Source organism: Chrysemys picta, chromosome 2 (genome assembly GCF_011386835.1).
Source record: "Chrysemys picta bellii isolate R12L10 chromosome 2, ASM1138683v2, whole genome shotgun sequence".
NCBI classification, from domain to species: domain Eukaryota; kingdom Metazoa; phylum Chordata; order Testudines; family Emydidae; genus Chrysemys; species Chrysemys picta.
Window position 1 is genome coordinate 51,406,990 of NC_088792.1, and position 16,989 is coordinate 51,423,978.

Genomic DNA, 16,989 nt, shown 5'->3' on the forward strand with positions numbered 1-16,989 from the left:
GCTACGTGCAGTTGTTATTGCAACAGTTACTAACACATCCCCGCACTTTCATTATCCCAGCAGTAGCAGGTACAGAGTGGGCCAGTCAATCTGACCATAATCTATCAAACAAGTTCACTTAGACGTCTTGTATTGTTTTTAATTTCTAACACGTTATACAGAACTGTCCTGTCCACTTACAGTTAATCCTGGCTCACCAATTCCAATAGGTCCTGGAGGCCCAATTCTTCCTTCCTGGCCTCTATCACCCTATTGGGAAGGAATTTCAGAGATGTTACTTATTGTTTTATTACAGTGTGACTTTCAAAAGCACCCAAGTGACTGGGACTAAGTGACTTTTGAAAATGGGACTTAGCACTCTGGAGCCTAAGTTTCATTGAAAGTCAATGGGACTTAGGCTCCCAACTCATTTGGGCACTTCTGAAAATTTTACTCTTTACTCATAGGTGAGGTATACTGCATCATATAATATTCCCTGGTGGCACTGAAATGAAACCACTAGCATCTTTTAATGAACAGTTAATATGAACTATAATTTATGAGCATAAAAAAGTCATCTTCATTTATCCTTAAGGCTAGATTGTAGCCCATCCTACATGCCAATGGGAACACAGTATGGGGATAACAGGCACCCACTTATACTCATGCACCAGTACATGGTACCATCACAGCCAGCACACAGGGAGTATCAGGCTCCACAGAGCCATTGCATCCCCCACTCTGTATAAGGCAGTAGGGAGTTGGCATAGCAGTCCAGTACATTGGGCAGCATATGCCACACTGGGTGTAAACCTGGTGCAGTGTAGTTCCTCTACAGAGCATCATGGAGCCTGGGAGGGACACTATGACTCCCTAATCCACAATTTCCCTCCTGGGCTGCACCAAAAGCAGCACAACAATGCGCTGCTCCTTCATCTGGGCAAATTACAAAATGATTATGTAGCCCTCATGCAGCACACATTGAATGCATTCCAACATCTCGCATTGTTCCACAGCATGGAAAACGCCCATGAGTTCCATGGATGCAGGGAAAAGAGCAATAAAACCTTACAGGTATGTTGTTCTAGGCATTGGCCCTTTGTCCATACGGTACAGAAGATACATGGCCTAAAGCAATTTTTGAAGAATTAGCACTAGAAGTAATCTTTGGCTCAAACAAGATGCAGTAATGAATAGGTGCATAAGAGAGAAAATAGCAGGGAATCTCCATCTCCCAACTAAGAAATATGGGAGAAATCAGTCATTTATTCTCCAACAAGTATTTAGTTCCCTTGTCTCTGGCCATATATATTGTGTGTAAAAGCAGCCAAGGTATATTTATACGCTTTACATAAATATGCATAATGGTGCAGGATTGGAGGCAGACCATGTGTACTTCAGCCATGAAACTGATCTCACCTCTACTGATTTCAGTAGTTACTTCTGATTTTCACTGCTGTAGGTGAGATTATAATAAGGCTTTGGGATAGCTGAAAGGCAACTCAGCTACCTCCATCCTATGCAAGTGTGTAAACTTCTAAAGTTATATACTCTTCAGCTTCAAATAATAATAACTCACTTGTTATGGCAGTAAACTCAAGCTAACTTTCATTAAAATATACTACAAAGGATTCACATAGAGACTGCATCATGATAGGAAATGTATTGTATTATTGATGGCACCTTAGAGACTAACAAATTTATTTGAGCACAAGCTTTCGTGGGCTACAGCCCACTTCATCTGATGCATAGAATGGAACAAATAGTAAGAAGATAAATATACATACAGAACGTTAGTCTCTAAGATGCCACAAGTACTCCTGTTCTTTTTGAGGATACGGATTAACACGGCTGCTACTCTGAAACCTGTATTATTGATGATTACCTTAGGTCCTTGAAGTCCAACACCAGGGAGTCCGATGGGACCATAAGGACCTCTAGGACCTGGCTCTCCCTAAAGAAACAAAAGAAGTTAAGAAACAACAAAGTGCTTATGGTACTTTCATAATATTCCCCACAATATGTGTCCCTAGTGTCATTACAGATGGGAAAATATGTATTTACTTACAAAGAATTTTTCTGATCTAAGGAAATGAGTTCCAAAATTAATAAATGTCATGGATGAAGTCCCAGGCCTGTTGAAGTCACTGGGAGTTGTGTCATTGACATCACTGGGGTCAGGATGTCACTGCATAAATCTAACCAATCTGAGAATAATGAGACCACAGGATTTTCTTTGCAACCATAAACTCCAAATTGTTGTTGTTTTTTATGCTGGTTCCTTGGTTGTTGACCTTATTTGGAACTTGATGTGTGTTGCTTAGTCCTTCGCTCTTTCTTTTAGGGATTAGGAAGTATTTATGCCTTAACTGTTGAGCTTAATATCTCTCCACACTGCTGACTGTATATTATAGCTCCTCTGTAAATCTTAGTCAGTCTCTGATTCTCAATTGTTCTTAGTGTAATTCTAATCCAGTTAAGGTAGGTTTCACTAACAAAAATGAGATCTGTAGACAATTAGTTCTGATGTGTTATCTAACAAATACTAAAATCACTGGCTTAAAACATCATTAGGATTTAATTTAAACCAAATAAACTCAACATTAAGACAAATATTTGATTCAGCTGCCTTGGTGATAAACCCAATATATACACTAATAGAGTCTTAATCTACTCTAACATTACTTGATATTGCCAGGGTCTCTGAATACGAATGTACCTGATGTTTGATACAATATATACTGTGGTAACAAGGTGAGTTGACCTCAGTGGCTGCAGCTGTGTACCCCAGTAGTTAATTTGGGCCAGTGTGTCGAGATCAGGACAGCTTTTGGATTTCCTTTCTCAGACCCTTACCCTTGTTCAGTGGTATGTACTTAATCCTATCTAGTGGCCTTTTTTAAGAATAGTAAATTTTTAAAAAGAACAGTCCCCTTTATTGTATTTTATTTAGCAAATTAGTAAAACTAATAAGGTTTTTAAAGTAGTTCATACAATATTTAAAATGCTTAGCTTGTTGAATAAAGCTATGTTTACACTACACAGTTTTGCTGACATAAGGCAGCTTATGCTGACCTAACTATGGAGGTGTACACATTGCAATGCTCCTCCCGCTGCTATAACTTGCCTGCTATGCCGACATACTAAAACCACCTCCACGAGAGATGTAGAGCTTAGGACGACATAGTTAGAGCAACATAGTGTCAGTGTAGACACTACGTTGCTTACATCTCCCTAAGTGGACTCCAGGAGGTATCCCACAATGACCACTCTGGTCATCGTTTTGAACTCCGCTGCCCTGTAGCCAAGTACACAGGTGAACGCCCCTCCCCTGTTAAAGCCCCAGGAAGTTTTGAACTTGCTCTTCCTCATTGCTCAGTGTGGAGAGCCCACATAGCAACTGCCCAGCTGAGCATGCTGGCTCCATGCAGCATACACGGCCTTATCTGGAGCACATCAGAGGTGGTGGATCTACTTGGTCTGTGGGGAGAAGAGGCTGGGCAGGCACAACTCGAATCCAGCTGCAAGAACTTGCTCAGGGCAATGAGGGGAAGGGTTATGATAGGGACACATGCAGCAGTGCTGTGTAAAACTCAAAGCCCTGCAGCAGGCATAGCAGAAGGCAACAGAGGCAAATAGTTGCCTCTAGTGTGGAGCTGCAGACATGCTACTTCTACAAGGAGGGAGCTGGGGTCAGGGTGGTGGTAAATAGCTTCCCTGTTGAGCTCCTCTTATATCCATGTGTTCATAACGCACAGCACAATAATAATAATAAATAGAGATATACCTATCTCATAGAACTGGAAGGGACCTTGAAAGGTCATTGAGTCCAGCCCCCTGCCTTCACTAGCAGGACCAAATACTGATTTTTGCCCCAGATCCCTAAGTGGCCCCCTCAAGGACTGAGCTCACAACTCTGGGTTTAGCAGGCCAATGCTCAAATCACTGAGCTATCCCTCCCCAATACTAAAAAACAGTGCAGGATCCATGCTTTCTGACACAGATGTCTGACTCGCAGATTGCCAGGGCAGTTGAAAAGCTGCTAGAAACCTAGTATGATGCCTATGGAATGATGAGATTGAGAAACCTGCATCATGTGACGCTGAATCCCCTCCATGAGGCATTGCAAACCCTTCCCAAAACACCCTGCAACCAGTTGCACAGTGGAATAGCTACCCAGAGCTATTCCACTGTGCATCAACACTGCTCTCTGTGTTGATGCAAGAGCCGTTACTGTGGATGCACTTGGCCATCACAAGGAGCATAGTGTGGATATGCAACAGCGGTTTAACTTAGGCTATGTCTACACTACAAAGTTAAAACTATCTCTTTGTATACTAAGTACTTGCCATTTATTTCAAGGGGCCAGGATGTTTCCCCCAGAATTCTGGCCTGTCTTCTAGCAAAGAGTTAAACTGAGATGCAGGAAGAGGAGTGTAATAGTACATAATTTGCCCCAATGTCCTCCCACTGCTCTACAGCCAAAATGCTTCTGAAATAAATGTAGTCAAACTTTACTAATTCTGGGTCACTGAGAACGAAAATGATGCTTAAAATTGTTGATTGACTCTAGTTTTCAAGATATGCTATTGGGTCAGTATATACGACCTTTGACTTGGGAATGGCAGAGGATAAGTGAGTTATAAAGGCTTTGGCTGACAGTTTAGGACTGCTGCTGGTATAAAGCTGAGAGGAAGGAGGGTCCAAGGTTTAAGATACTAACCTGGGACTTGAGATACCCACATTCAGTTCCCTGCTCCTACACAGATTTCCTATGCAATCTTGGACAAGGCCTTTAGCTCTCAGTTTCCTATCTGTACAATCGGTGATAATACTACCTCCCAACTTCGCAGGGATGAGACACGACATTAAAACGATTGTGAGGTGCATAGTACAGTAATGCAGGCCATGTGAAGCAGCCAAAGTATCAGGCCCTTACAGGAAGAGTGTGTGTTTGTGTATTGAGGAGGGAAATCTTTTTATTGAGACACCTTTGTAAAATCTTCTCCTAGAGCAGAACTGGCAGTTCTGCATGCATCTATTTAATTTGTAATGAATATAATTTATTACAGAACTGTTTCCTCTTTCTTGTTCATGAATTGCCACAAACAGCTGCCCATTTTCTTGAATATTAGTTGTTCAAAAGTATTCACCAAATGATTTCTCCATATAGCTCTTGACCTTGTTTGCAAATAGCTTCTTGTGATACTCAGCATTCTAGCTGTTTCGAATGCACACATAGCACAGCATGCACAGGTCTCAGAGCATGTTTATAGTCACTGAATGGAGGACCATAACCCTCAGAAACAGAGTTCCAGCATGAATGTTTGCAATTACAAATTCTGGGCCAGTTCTTGTGTTGCCCCAACAAGACAAAGAGGACTTACAGTTGCCATAAACCAAAAGCTGAGGATTTTCCTGATGGAAAAAGCCAACTGAGCCAGCAACACCATTCATTCTTCCCCACCAAGTAGGGAGTGTCTGAGCCAGAGTGCACCTGGCTCTGGCAATCCCTGGCTGATAAAAAGAGAACTAACCCAACCAGCATAAATTAGACCAGCTTTGTGGCTATTGTGTGGGCCTGATCCAAAGCCCACTGAAGTCAATGGAAATGTTTCACTTCAGTGGGCTTTGGATCAGGACCTAATTTGCATCATGGATTGGTTTAGCTTCTAGCCAGCCCCAGGAATGGCGAAGGCAAAAATGTGGCATAGAGCCATCCTTGCCTTACAGCAGCTGTGCTATGCCTCCCAGGTGACAAGAACCCACATCTGCAACACCTGGGACAGCTGATGTTCCCAGATTGCCACCAGGAGGTCATGCTAGGTGGCTGCCAAGGAGCACTGTGGAGATTAGGCACGGCAGGGCGTATTACCCAAACGGACCAGAGCAATAGCAGCCTACAGCCTTCTGATTGGCCCATGCTGACTATTTAACCCTGGAGGGTGGTCCAGGAAGTGGTCTGGATAACTATGTAGACTGCTGGGTTGCCAGACTTCACCTTGCTTTCTGATCTCCAATCTCTGACCCTGCCTCTTGCCTCCTGATTCTAAGTAAGAATCTCTGGTCTCCAACCCTGGTTAGAGACTGCCCTGACTCTTACCTATTGATGCTGGCTCTAGCAATTATTCTAATCCCTGCTTGCTGACTGATGCTTTGTGGCTGTCCTTGACTTGTGGACATCAGCCCAGCTGTGACTACTAGACAAGACTGACTCACCTTTCAGCTGAGATTAACTCTGTTGTTAGGAAGTGTTCTACAAACTTAGTTTTCTGCCTTCCAAAGAGACACCCTGTTTTGCATCCACTTCCAGCAATTTGTAATAGAACTTTCAAAAGATGATGACCCTGTGGCATATTTCCTAAACCAATGCACTTGTTATTTCTCAAGTATCCATATGTTCTAGCTGTGTGTGTGCTTACATAAGTGTGGGTGCATGATGGTGGTGCTGACTGCAGATGGGAATCCTACTGAGCTCAAATAGTGCCCAGAGATGTTTCTTAATCATGTAAAATATAGTTTTTTCTTCAAGTGACCACTGGATTTTAACCAACTTTTCAGCAGCTATTATCACAGTTAGTATGTATTGACACTGCTATTTCTTTTCCACAGAACATGAAATCTAAGGGTATTTGGAGTACATGGTAGATTTATTGTCTTAGGATTTTAGGTAATGTGCAAATTACCAAAATTATCAAAGGCTGGATATTACATAATTTTTTGTGGAAGTGTAAACAAAATTTCACTTCCCAAATCTTTTGAGTTATTGTTTCTCTTTCATGCACCCATTTGAGTTCCCTTTCTTTTCTCTTGCTGAGATCTTCTTTCAATTGAGTTTAAAACTAAATAGGATAATGGTAACAAAAATACCATTTGATCCGGGTTTAATATTACTGGGCATTAAAATTCTATTGTTTTAGGTCTGACACATTCTCAACAATAATTGCTGTTTCTCCTCTTAGCTTTTTCCAAACAATTCATTATTTAATATGAGAACTATGCTCACTAAATTCAATGTAGTGCCAGTATAAACAGTGTTTCTTTACTTTTTAAGAATACTAAAGCTTGTGCACACTACAAGAAAGATATTTAACTTCCTGATGTCAAATGAAGCTATATTTATTGTAATCTTCCATGTACTTTTTTAAAATCACTATAAGTAACATGTATCACTGTAGAATATACACTCTACTATGCTAATTATAGCACATTTGAAAAACGCAGTTTCATTGTAAAGGGGTATAGTTGTATGTTCTTCTTAATTTTACATGTATTTAGTTAAATTTCAAGGAGACAAAATTAAGATTGCCTGGGGAGATACAGCTTGCATGAAAGTAAGTAAAGAAGGAATTTACAACATGTAGGAGTGAAGTAGCAGCATCCCTTAACAATTCATTTCCAAGTTTTCACACTTTTGGAGGAATTTGAGATATAGTTTTCATAACATAATTCTAATACATTTTTTGGTACTAGGTAGTTATCATTGATATCCCCTTTCAACCTTAAATATTTGTTAATGAAGTTTTGTGTTTACTATTATTAGTAGGGATTGACTCTTAATCCAAAATGTTGGTACATCTGTGGAATTTACCAGCATTAAAGTTAGGGAAACTATTCACAGTGAACAATTTTCTCTCATGGCTGCAGGAAGTAAGTGTTATTTTTTGCTTTTTAAAAAAAGCATACTTTTCTGTTTGTGAATTATCCAAAAACAATTATAGCTGTTCATCTCTAAAAATTAAATAATAACAATACAAGACTTTCAAAATGGCCTTGAGCATATCTGATGTGAATACTCTTGTGAATATTTTTGTGCTGTTACAATGACAAATTTTGTTTTCTGCCAAAATTTTTCAAACAGAATCTCACTCAACCAAATGTTTGCAAAGAAGCAAACGAATGGGTCTGTGAACACCAGCGAAGTGAACTGGCACGTTTACATGAAAATATTTGTCAATACTTTTCTGCTGTATTAGCCTAGCTTTACATGCAATGGAAAAGCAAGCTCCTCGTGTCAGGATTTAACTGTCTTTGCTTTGCTGCATGCAGGAGATTACACACTACCTGCTTGCACTATGCTTGGCTTGATTTAGAACTCTAAGGGTATGTCTGCAATGTAAGCCTGGGCTTAGACACAGGCTCAAGGCTAATCCCCCTTCCGTCAACACACAAAACACGTGAAACTAGGGCTCGGACCCAAGATCCAGGGACGTATGTGCGCCCGCCTAGTGACAAGGTGTGAAAAGTAGTGCCGCGGCCCCGTGCCTGCCGGGGACAGATGTTCTCTCGGCTTCTCTCCGCACTGCCCAGCGCAAACTGGACTCATTTTCATTTGCCAGAACAACCTATTAGGCTTTGTAGCATCATGGTCGTGCAGATGTAGGCTGTCTCATGCGCGTGCTGTTGATTCCAACCTCTCGTCACTCGTGTATCACTGCTCTTTTTTTCTGCTTGCGCCTGCGCACGCAGTGGGATGTCAGTGACCCGTGTTTCCATATATTATGTGAGTATTCTTTCACTGCACTGATACTGCTGTTTTCTCGTGCTTTGCGATTTATTATTTTTTTAACATTTTGCCCCAAAATGAGTGGTTCAAATAAAAGACAACGTACGTATTATTTCAACGCAGAGTGGGAAGAATCCTATTGTTTTATTGAAAATAAAGGGAAATGTGTTTGCTTATTGTGCGGTGGTGCTGTTGCAGTGCCGAAAAAACATAATGTCGAACGCCATTTCCAAACTAATCACGGATCTTTTGACATTAGCCATCCACTTAAATCTGAGTTGAGGAAGGTTTGATTTGAGCTGATTAATTTTCTTCTATCTGCCCAGCAATCTGTTTTCACTAGACAAGTAATAAAGTCTAAAAGTGCTACTATTGCTCCCTTTAAAATTGCTCATCTGCTCGCAAAGAAAGACGGTGAATTGTTGAAGGAAGCATTTTTGACTGGTGCTGATTGTCTGTTTCAGGATTTTCTAACAAGCGTGAGATTTTGTCGGCAATACAAGGCTTGCAGTTATCAGACAACACAGTTACGAGGAGGATACATGCAATTTCAAGCGACATGCAAACTCAGCTAAAGGATGACTTGGAAATATGTGACTGGTTTTCACTGCAATTCGATGAGTCAGATATATCAGATACAGCGCAGTTGGCAGTTATGGTGAGGATGGTATTTAGTGACTTCACCCTAAAAGAAGAGTTACTAACAGTATTGCCTATGAAAGGGCAAACAAAGGGTGAGGACATCTATAATTTATTCAAATCATTCACAACATCAATTAGTATGCCACTACACAAGCTTTCTGCGATCACCACTGATGGGGCACCAGCAATGATGGGCAGCGCCAATGGATTAATTGCACTCTACAAGAAGAATGAATCCTTTCCGAACTTTGTTTTATCATTGCATTATCCACCAAGAAGCTTTGTGCGTCAAAGTTCTTTCTTTTCAACACATCATGACTGTCGTTATTAAAATAATTAACTCTATTTGAGAGAAACCTTTGCAACACCGACTTTTTAAGGCCCTGTTGGAAGATGTTGATGATAAACAATCTGATCTTATCTTGCACACAGAAGTACGATGACTGAGCAAAGGTAAAGTTCTTGCACGTTTTTAAAGCCTAATTGAAGAGATCAAAGAATTTCTTAAGTCCACAAATCAGAACTTTGAGCAACTAGAAGACTCCAGCTGGTTAATGGACTTGGCTTTTCTTGCCGTCATCACTGACAACTTGATCATTTTAAATCTTGAGCTCCGGGGAAAAGACAAACATGTGGCTCAAATGATAGGGTCTGTAAAATCATTCATAGCAAAACTGATCTTGTGGATGTCACATATGAAGACGAAGTCTCTCGTACATTTCCCAAGTATGAATAAAATGGTATGTGACAGTGATTTTAACCCATCACCATTTGTTATCCACATTCAAACACTTCTGGAACAATTTGAAAAAAGATTTCAACAGTTCACCATCATTGAGCCTGTAGTTGCCTTTCTTGTGAATCCTTTTACTTGCCAAATAGAGGAAACAGAAATGGCTACATCAATTGCGAGTCTCATTCAAGTAAGAACAGAAGAAGTGGAACTGGAGATTTTGGACCTTCAAAATGATATTGTTCTAAAATCCTGCGCAACAGATGAAAACTTTTGGAATCTGGTTGACCGAAAAAAGTTTCCTGCCTTAAAAAATGTAGCATACAAAATAAAATCTTATTTCAATTCCACTTATCTATGCGAAGTTCTGTTTTCAACAATGAACATCATAAAATCAAAATACAGATCTCGGCTTACAGATGCCCATCTTGACGATTGCTTACGAACGGGAATATCATCCTACTCTCCCAACTACGAAAAATTGGCTGAAGAAATGCAGTGCCAAAAATCACACTGACTTTATTAGAAAAAACATGTGAATTAATGATACCTATTTTCCATTAAGTGCTGATGAGCATGTATGATTAACTTGTGTTTAACTTTTTTCATATGTGTTTGTTTGTTTATTGAAATTCAGATACAAGTAACAATACAAAGAATATTTTTTAATTAACCATAACTGGCTATCTGTACTGTTAAAGTAAGAATAATAAATACATTTGGACCAGCAGTTCATCTATGTTTTACTTTTTTTAAATAAATAAGATGAAAACTGTTTATGATATTTATTTTGTAAAAACTCCTTAATTTTTTGTACAGGTAGATAAAAAAGAGCAAATTCACATGGTAAGGTGAAAGAGTAATTGCCGAATAATTTAATTAATACCTTTTACATGTAAAATTACCTTTTTTATCTTATGGATTCATATTTTATGTAATATTAAATATGATGTTTTTCGTATTATTTAATGTACAAATGCAAAATAAGCCTTGAAAAATTGTTGGCGCCCGCCACACTCTTCTGCAAATATGAATGTGCTATTGGCCACAAAAAGCCTGGAGACCAGTGGTCTAGCACAAGTCAAGCTGTGACCCAGGGTTCAAGCCATATGGCTTTGAAGTGCAAATGCAGCCCCCTGACTTTGGGTCCTGGGAGTCTGCCAAAAGTATCTCACAATCTCATGGGACAGCTTCCTTTGTTCTCTCTATCCCAACAAACTCCCATCGACTCCAATGAAAACAGAAGCATGCCCCCCCGGCATACAGCAGCAGCTCAGTAAGTCAGCATTAACCCTTCCATTGTGTTCTGATGACCAAACTGCAAACACACCAGCAGAGAGCCTTCTGTGTTTGCAATGGAGACCAAACAAAACAAGCCTTTTGCAAAGCATGCTGCTTCATGGTCATCAGAGCACAGCCCGATCTTTGGTGAATCTCTGGTGTGAGGCCAGCACAACTGCGGACTTTATTAAGAGTATCCGGAATTATCACACATACCAACAAATAGCAAGATGAGTGGCAGTGTTGCAAATTTACTGGACTGATGACCAGTGCAGGGAGAGGATTAAGCAGCTCTAGAACAAGTATGGGAAAACCAGGAACCAGAATCACACCTTGGGCAACTCACTGACATCATGCCTGTTTTATATGTCACTGCAGCACGGAGCCAACAGTGGTGCAGGATGACCTGGTCAGTCAGGATGATGTCCTGCTGGCCCCAGAATCCAGTATGGGACTGGTGGGAGCCAGCAGCTGGCACTGTGTGAGGACCATGAAGTCACTCTGCTGAAACTGGTCTCAGAGCAGGCTTTGGAACAGGAGCAGCAGCAGCAAATTCTGGGTTCATACTCACAGGACCTGTTTGATGCACTCGTGAGCAATAGGCCACTGCAGAGCTTGCAGCAGCTACAGAAGCCACTTCTGAGCCCAGTAAGTGTCTGGATCCGTTATAAGGTTTGTTAGTCCAGTAATGGGAGGGATTTCTGCTCTGTGAACCAATTAGGGTGACCAGATGTCCAGATTTTATAGGGACAATCCCGATATTCGGACCTTTGTCATATATAGGTGTCTATTACCCCACCCCACCCCATCCCTATTCTTTACACTTGCTGTCTGGTCACCCTAGAACCAATGCAAAAGTCATGAGAAGCCCTGGCTAGCAACATGTATCCACTAATGGCAGATTGTATCAAGGCATCTTGGTTCCTGACCCTTCCACATTCCCATCACCACATGGAGTTGAAAATGGTGATCGGGTAATGGAAACAGAAATGAATGCCTTTGAAAGACAAATTTTTTGCTTGAGCCTTTCCTGCTTCTTAAAAATAATAACCTTACATTGCCATGCCTGTAAGTATGCCTCTCTGTAACCACTCAAAAGTCTATCGAGCCACCTGGAAACGGTGAACTGTGTAGGGCTGGGGGAGATAGAAATGTGTTCCAATTACAAATCTAGTCCACTTCAGTTAGAGGTAGGCCATGCTGTCAATAGGTGACAAAATCATTTGTGCCAAGTATGATTGGGTTTGAATTTTTGTCTCAATGTGCTGGGGTCGGGGAGGAGGAAGGCTGTGGACTTATGTTTGCACACAGGTAAGCCATGTGGAAGCTAACACAGTATCCTGTTGATTCCCTCATAAATTCTGACCCCATCTCAGGTGCTAGTAGCTAAGTCTCTGAGTTTGTCACGGAAGTCACGGATTCCGTGACTTTCCAGGACCTCCGTGACTTCTGCAGCGGGTGGTGCAGCTGGCCCGGGGGCCACCTGAGCAGCTCAGGCAGCCCCTGAGCCAGCCACACCAGCCATTGCTGGAGCAGTCTCGGGCCACCATGCCTCCACCTGCACCAGCACTCAAGGTGGAGGCAGCGCATGGAGCCGTCTGACCACGACTCCACCCAGGGGCCGCAGGGGCATGTTGCCGCTTCCAGGAGCTGCCGGGTAGGGAGCCTGCCAGTCTCGCCAACCCCCACACCCTGTCCCCCCAGCACCAGCGGGAGTCCTGGGCTGTCCCCCCAGAGCACCTGGGCTGCCCTCCAAGAACACCCGTGGTGCCCCCTAGGTTCTTGCCCCCCCGTCCTCCAAGATTTAGTCAGGGGTATATCATACAAGTCATCAACAGGTAATGGGCCATGAAAATTTTGTTTACTGCCCGTGACCTGTCCATGACTTTTACTAAAAATACTCATGACTAAAACATAGGCTTACTAATAGCTGCAAACTTTTCCTGAAGCAGGAACTCCAGAGAGGCAGTCACATTTCAGGGAAGGGCATATTTTTCAGAGCCACTGTGGTAGCTGACCAGTCCACTCCACTCATACAGGTACTGTTCAGTCACTATACATTTGTGTAGTGGGGTGGCTCCCCCACTCCAGCAGAAAAAGGATTAAAGTCAGCCCTGGGAGAAGGTTGTGGCTGAGAGCTGCTAAGCTGGGCTGATTGGGGAAACGGCCGCAGCTGGGCCATGCCCCAATCAGGCCACAGCTGGCCTGTATAAAAAGGCTGTGAGCCAGTGGCCCAGAAAGAGTCTCTCTCCAGGCTGGGAGAGAGCAGGACCTGGCTGCCTGCAGAAAGGGTACTGGGAATGAAGCAGGGCTGGGGAGAGCCAGGGGAGCTCCAGGCTGGCAACTCCCTAGGCTGCAGGGCCTGGTCCAAGGCCCATAGAGGAACTGGAAGGCAGCAGGTCCAAACCCCCTTGCCTATGATAAGTGGCTTTTACTCTGCAGTCTGCCCCAGTGAGTGGGGGCTAGATGGTGACTGGCAGTAGCCCACGACTGAGACAAGGTGGGGATTAGAGGGTTGGGGGTTTCCCAGAGAGGGAAGACCCATAGAGACTCGTAGGGGGTATTGCCAGGGGACAGCCCCCAGGTAAAGGGGCACTGGGGTCTGGGAGGGACATGGGACTAGCTACAAGTGGGACACTGGCCTGCAGAGGGCGCCCAGGCTGGGAAAGCCTGAGATGACCAGCAGGAGGCACCACAGGGGTGCGTCCCGTATGTTTACAGTTTGATTACTTCAACAACATGCACTGCAGGTTTCCCACCAGTAGCTTGGAATAACATCTCCCTTTGCCAATCAGGCACTACAAGAACAAGTATGTTTTCAAAATGTGAACCGCCTGAAATGATAGAAAAAGCTTTTGTAACATGACCACTGGCTGCTCCCTTACACCATCCCAAACCCAAATAGTTCTGCAATTTTTAGAAAAAAATTGAAAGCTGTCTTCAGTTAACTTACCATTGTCTCTACGCTTTCACTGTGATTACCAAGTTGTGTTCTGGGAGCTTCAGTGGACTGAAGCATCCCTTTCACACAATATTACAAAGTAACATTTTATATCCTTGAAATTCCACAAGAATGACTTCTGTGTCCCTCACTGAGGCCAGGTCTACACTAACCCCCTAATTCGAACTAAGGTACGCAACTTCAGCTACGTGAATAACGTAGCTGAAGTTCGAAGTACCTTAGTTCGAACTTACCTTGGTCCACACTCGGCAGGCAGGCTCCCCCGTCGACTCCGCGGTACTCCTCTCGCCGAGCTGGAGTACCACAGTCGACGGCGAGCACTTCCGGGTTCGACTTATCGCGTCCAGACAAGACGCGATAAGTCGAACCCAGAAGTTCGATCGCTCGCCGCCGAACTACCGGGTAAGTGTAGCCAAGGCCTGAGTTATTTGAGTTATTTATTGGTGTATTGCCCTGTTCCAGGCCCCCTTGAATTCTACTGGCTGTTGTACCTCCACAGCCAGCTCACAGTACTATATAAGCCTGGCCCAAAGTACCTTCACAGACCGTTCCAAGAGGAAGCATTTCTGTGATGAAGTTCTGGTTGAAGTTCCAGACAGCAACAACAAGCAGGTCCAGTACGAAAGACAAAGGGACTTATGGCTAAAGAAAAAGCATGCCCGGAGGCAAGAGGAAAGGCTCAGGCTGGCTGCACAGCTTGAGGACAGGGTTTCAGCAAGGGATGCATCCGAAGAAGTGAGGTTTTTACTCACGAAAGCTTATGCCCAAATAAATCTGTTAGTCTTTAAGGTGCCACCAGACTCCTTGTTGTTTTAGCAAGGGAACAGGCACTTGCTTCACAGTTTCTGGAACAAGAGCAGCAGCTAAGGGAGAAGGACAGTACTCAACAGAAATAGCTTTTTTTAGCAGCTAATATCACTAATGGTTGCAAGAGTAGCGACTCTGGCCGCATCATCCACAGCATGGCCTGTCTCCCTTCTGCAGTACCCTGTGCTGCAGTCCAGAACAGCTTGAAAAACTCAATGGCTGGGTGGAAGACCTCTCAGATGGAGATAAAGGAGGTGCTGGTCATATCGAAGCCCTTGGAAGCAGCACAAGAAGGTGTGTGCCAATGTGCTCCCCACCGGACTACCAGAACTATAAAGAAGTTTCTGCATGGCCTGGAGGCAGAAGATATGGACCTGAGTGTGAAGGCAAATCATGCCCTGTCCTCCCTTCTCCAGGGGGAGACTCAAGACCCCTGCAGAGACCCAGTGCAGTCCTGGCCATAAGAACTCCAGAACTAACTTCTGGAGGTGGGCCAGGGTACCCAGGGGCAGGCTCAGGGTGTTGAGTTGGTGCCAGAGCATGGACGGGACTAGTTGGTTGAGCACAAATGCCCTTCCCCGCAGCATTCCTGTCCATCTCAGCAGCTGCTCAGCCACCATGCCCTCCAAGCCTTGCAAGAGAATGGTCCTATTGAGTTCTGGGCTTGCAAGAGATTGGTTGAAGGCAGGTATATTAGCCCCAGAATGATAAAGGCCCTTTTCCCTATAAACTGAAAAGGAACTACCTCAGGTGCCCTTATCTGACCTGAGTCCAATTAAGGGCTACCTGACACCTTTAAAAACCCATCCTCTGAGAGAGGAGGAGGAGACAAGCTGCTATAGGGATAGTGACAGCAGAGAGAGAGGCTTCTCCACTGAGAGGCTGCTGTCCTCCCTTCAGAGGAAACAACCATACTGAATGAGGGTTTAGGGGGAAGGACTGGCAGCCCAGGGCCAATAACAGGACATCACCCCCCCAGCGAGGGGTAGGAAAAGGTATTCCCCTTTATTTTGTGTTTGTGAATTTGTTTGGAGGAGGAGCACTCCTGGGGCCTGCCTGAAGGCCTACCTTGAAAATATTGATAAACCCAGAGTGGGAAGACAAACGCTGTCCAGAGTGGAGCTGATTTAATCCAGGCCCTGCCCCCACCACCACCAAAGGAGGAAGTGCTAAGCCTGGCAGGACAGAGGAGGTGCCTTGCCACAACAGTTAGGTACAGCAATTCACACAGTGCCTGCATGTAAGTTATTCCCAGTTATACTGTATGAGTGCTGTTGCCAGCCACTCTTGAATTACACTGCAGAGCAACATCAGCAAATTCCCAGTCCCAGACTTTCCCCCACCAATGTACATCTTATACTGCCCAGCTTTCTCCAGGACAATACAAGCTCATATAAAGTCTGTCATTTTATTAATAGAAAATTATATGCACAAATCCTGTTATCCCAAATGGAGTTTCCCAAACACATTGGTTTAGATAAAAAAAAAAGTTTATTAACTACAGAAAGCTAGATTGCAAGTGTCTACATGTAATGAGGCATAAAAGTCATAGTCGGTTACAAGAAAATAAAAATAAAATGCAACTAATGCCTAACTTAACAAGCTAAATGAATTCAGAGCAACATCTCTCTCACCAGATATTCCAGCTGTCTTATGGCTGAATTCTTTTCAGTCAGGATCCCTCCCCCAGTCAATGCTGCTTCCTTTGTTCTTCAAGTATTGTTGATGCCATGGGTAGATATAAAGGGAGGAATCATTTGGGGCGTTTGCTGTCCCTTCTTATAGTTTTTTCTCTTCTTTGAGAATCATCTCTAGCTGAGGTTCAAGAGACAGAGAGTCTGCATGGACAGGAACCCCAAGTTATTTCTTTATCAAGATGTAGATTTTTCACCCATACTCTTTTTTCCTGCTAAAGAATGGCCACTTAACCAGATGATAATCCATTTGATTTAGCTGACAACTGGCGAAAGCGTCAGTTTGCCTTTTGTCTCTAAGGAACTGGTTTGTGACTGCTTTCCAGATTTGGAACATGTCTTAGTAATATCATACCATAGAATCTTATAACTTTACATTCAATGT

General features: G+C 43.2%; 1 protein-coding gene across 3 annotated transcripts in view; it reads right to left on the reverse strand.

The window, feature by feature from the left end:
• COL28A1 (collagen type XXVIII alpha 1 chain) overlaps positions 1–16,989 on the reverse strand; it is a 140,701-nt gene that overhangs the window by 94,432 nt on the left and 29,280 nt on the right. For all 3 annotated transcript variants that reach the window (XM_024101347.3, XM_008163424.4, XM_065587012.1), the window contains exons 12-13: positions 1,865–1,933; positions 181–249 (exon numbers count right to left, since the gene is read on the reverse strand). In XM_024101347.3, coding sequence (XP_023957115.2) covers positions 181–249; positions 1,865–1,933 — 138 coding nt within the window. The remainder of the gene's footprint in view (positions 1–180; positions 250–1,864; positions 1,934–16,989) is intronic.